Source organism: Canis lupus, chromosome 35 (genome assembly GCF_048164855.1).
Source record: "Canis lupus baileyi chromosome 35, mCanLup2.hap1, whole genome shotgun sequence".
Classification (NCBI taxonomy): domain Eukaryota; kingdom Metazoa; phylum Chordata; class Mammalia; order Carnivora; family Canidae; genus Canis; species Canis lupus.
In genome coordinates this window covers 26,337,364-26,340,300 of record NC_132872.1, presented here as the reverse complement: position 1 = coordinate 26,340,300, position 2,937 = coordinate 26,337,364, and the positions used below count along the sequence as shown (strand labels likewise).

Sequence of the window (2,937 nt, the reverse complement as noted above, 5' to 3'; positions counted from 1 at the left end):
CCACAATGACTCCCAAGTCATCATTTCTGTTAAGCTCTTACAGAACCATACTGCTGAGTACATCTCACCTGGGTGTTGCCAGAATGCTCCTTGCAAAAACTGGCTATTACATCTGAACTCTCAATCTCACTGCTGATGACCATCTACCCAGGCACCAAATGTCTTCTCTTTCTTTTACTGACCACTTCCCTTCACATCTAATATGCCACTGAGTCCTAGTGACTGTACATTCTGGTTTACTTTGATCTACCTCTTTGTTCTCATTACTCCCAATGTCGTATCACACTTAGACTAAGAACTTCACACACTGTTTAAACAACTGGGGAGCATTTGTAAAATGCAATATTATTCCAACCAAATCATGACCTACTGAATCAACTTCTATAGTAATATCTCAGAATCTATATTTTGTACAAAAACTCTCCTACACGATTGTGATGTATAATTTGGTTTGGGAATCACCAGACAATAGCAACAGCTTCCTGTTTAGTGTCCTTTACTCTACAACCAAACATTTAATTTAATAAAAATCTGATGATGCCAGTCTCTTTCTTAAAAGTTTTCAGTCCTTGATTGTTGTTTGAAGAATAAAACTGAAGATGTTTCACATGGCATTCAAGTCATATAATCCAGGCCCTTCTAACATATTTACTTTTGATGCTGCATCAATGTCCTGCACACAGAATTTCCCTACCTCATTCAATAGTTACCCCATAAACTTGCTTATGTTCAGAATGTTTTTCTTGTCTTCTAAATCGGTTTATGTTGTACATATTTTAAATTGAAATAATTGCATTTTCCCAATATACCGATTTTCCCCAATAGTTTCCATGTTGGAGTAAATAAAATTAAAGGTTCTTCAGGCTAGTGAGTGATTTTATTTCAGTTCCCCTCACTGAATTTTCTTTTATTTCTTTTATTTATTTATGTTCTTTAATTTCAGGGGCCATCTATTAAAATATGGAAATTAAAAATGCAACAGAACTGGAAGCGTTTGTTCTCACAGGACTCACATATCAACCCAAGTGGCAAATTCCTCTGTTCTTGGTGTTCTTGGTTATCTATCTCATCACCATTGTGGGGAACCTTGGTCTGATTGCTCTCATCTGCAATGACCCTCAGCTTTACATCCCCATGTACTTATTCCTTGGCAGTCTGGCATTTGTGGATGCCTGGATATCATCCACAGTGACCCCCAAGATGCTGGTCAACTTCTTTGCCAAGAGCTGGACGATTTCTCTCTCTGAATGCATGATACAGTTTTTTTTCTTTACAACTGGTGCAACCACAGAATGTTTTCTGCTGGCAACAATGGCATATGATCGCTATGTGGCCATATGCAAGCCTTTACTTTATCCAGTGATTATGACCAACAGACTATCCATGCAGCTGTTAGTTTCCTCATTTGTCGGTGGCTTTCTTCATGCCATAATTCATGTAGGCTTTTTATTCAGATTAACCTTCTGTAATACTAACATAATACATCACTTTTACTGTGACATCATGCCATTATTTAAAATTTCTTGTATGGATCCTTCTATTAATATTCTCATAGTATATATTTTTTCTGGGTCAATTCAGATGCTCACCATTCTGATTGTTCTTATCTCTTACACTTTAGTTCTCTTTATAATCTTAAAAAAGAAGTCTCTACAAGGCATAAGGAAAGCCTTCTCCACCTGTGGGGCCCATCTCTTATCTGTGTCTTTGTACTATGGCCCCCTCCTTTTCATGTATGTGCGCCCTAGATCTGCACAAGCAGATGATCAAGATATGATGGATTCTCTGTTTTACACTGTCATAATTCCTGTTTTAAATCCAGTTATTTACAGCCTGAGAAATAAGAAAGTCATAGATTCACTGAGAAAAATATTAAAGAGAAATGCTTAGATTGCATACAAGCATCTAGTCTCCTTTCATTAAAAAGACAAAATTGTCCAGGAGATTACATGTTGCTATGTGTTGACTGGTACTCAATTTTTTTTTTTTGTGGTTATAATTGTCCTAGTGTTTTCATGACTTACGGTGGGAGAATCTAATAATTTCCTTAAAATATTTGTGTATGTTATTCAAAAGCACACAAGAAATTGAAATCGAGTGCTGAAATCATACTTAAATAATTAAAGCAGGAAACAAAAATGAAAACATTTCACAAGTTTGTCTGTTCTTTGGTGTGACTTTATAAATGCAGTAAGTACTAAGAGGGCATAATGCTTCTGATCGGAACTTGATTGATGTCTTTGCTATTATACAGCTGTGTAGCCGAAGACCCGTGTTACATTTAACTTGATAGTGGAGGCAGATTTGTATTTGAGTGAACAGAGGCAAATCCCAGGAGCTCAGCCATAAAGGGTTTTTCTTTCCACTTTATTTGGGGCATGGTGAATTTCACTTCCTGTGGGATTCAACTCTGATACACAGAGAGAAATAAAAAGAAATGGAAGCAATGAGGGAAAAAAATGACAAGGGTGTTAAAACAGTGAAGACAGGGCTAAATCATACGAGATGCTCTTAGCTCATTGCGCTTCTTAGAGGAAGGCAGAGGCAAGTTGTCTGTCACTATCTCTGATGCCTTCTACAGACCCTTTCTAGCTGTGTTTGTATGACAGGAATCTGGAAAACTTCACTAAAAAAGAAAGGTAGCAGATTCAGCTGAGGATTTAAGTTGGGGTGAACATAGACAAAAGTGACTGAATAGGGTGTGACTGAATATTCCTAGATTTCAAAAAAATAAGCTAGAAAGATTAAGAAAATAATAATATGGACTTTATTGGAATCTGCTGTTGACAATGAGAGGGTTTAAATGAATATTACCAAAGTCCAAATGTTAAGATGATATAACGTCAAAGAGGGTGCCTCAGAGAGACATGAAAATCAGCAAGTTAGGATGTTATGAGCCTCAAGAGCTGATAAAAGCTCAGATACTTTTGATTTATA

General features: G+C 36.6%; 1 protein-coding gene across 1 annotated transcript; it reads left to right on the top strand.

Moving 5' to 3' along the window:
* Positions 1–960: 960 nt before the first annotated feature.
* LOC140624850 (olfactory receptor 5H2-like) lies at positions 961–1,890 on the top strand. Its single transcript, XM_072811773.1, has one exon. It carries the CDS (start codon positions 961–963, stop codon positions 1,888–1,890), a length of 930 nt encoding a protein of 309 aa, XP_072667874.1.
* Positions 1,891–2,937: the final 1,047 nt, after the last annotated feature.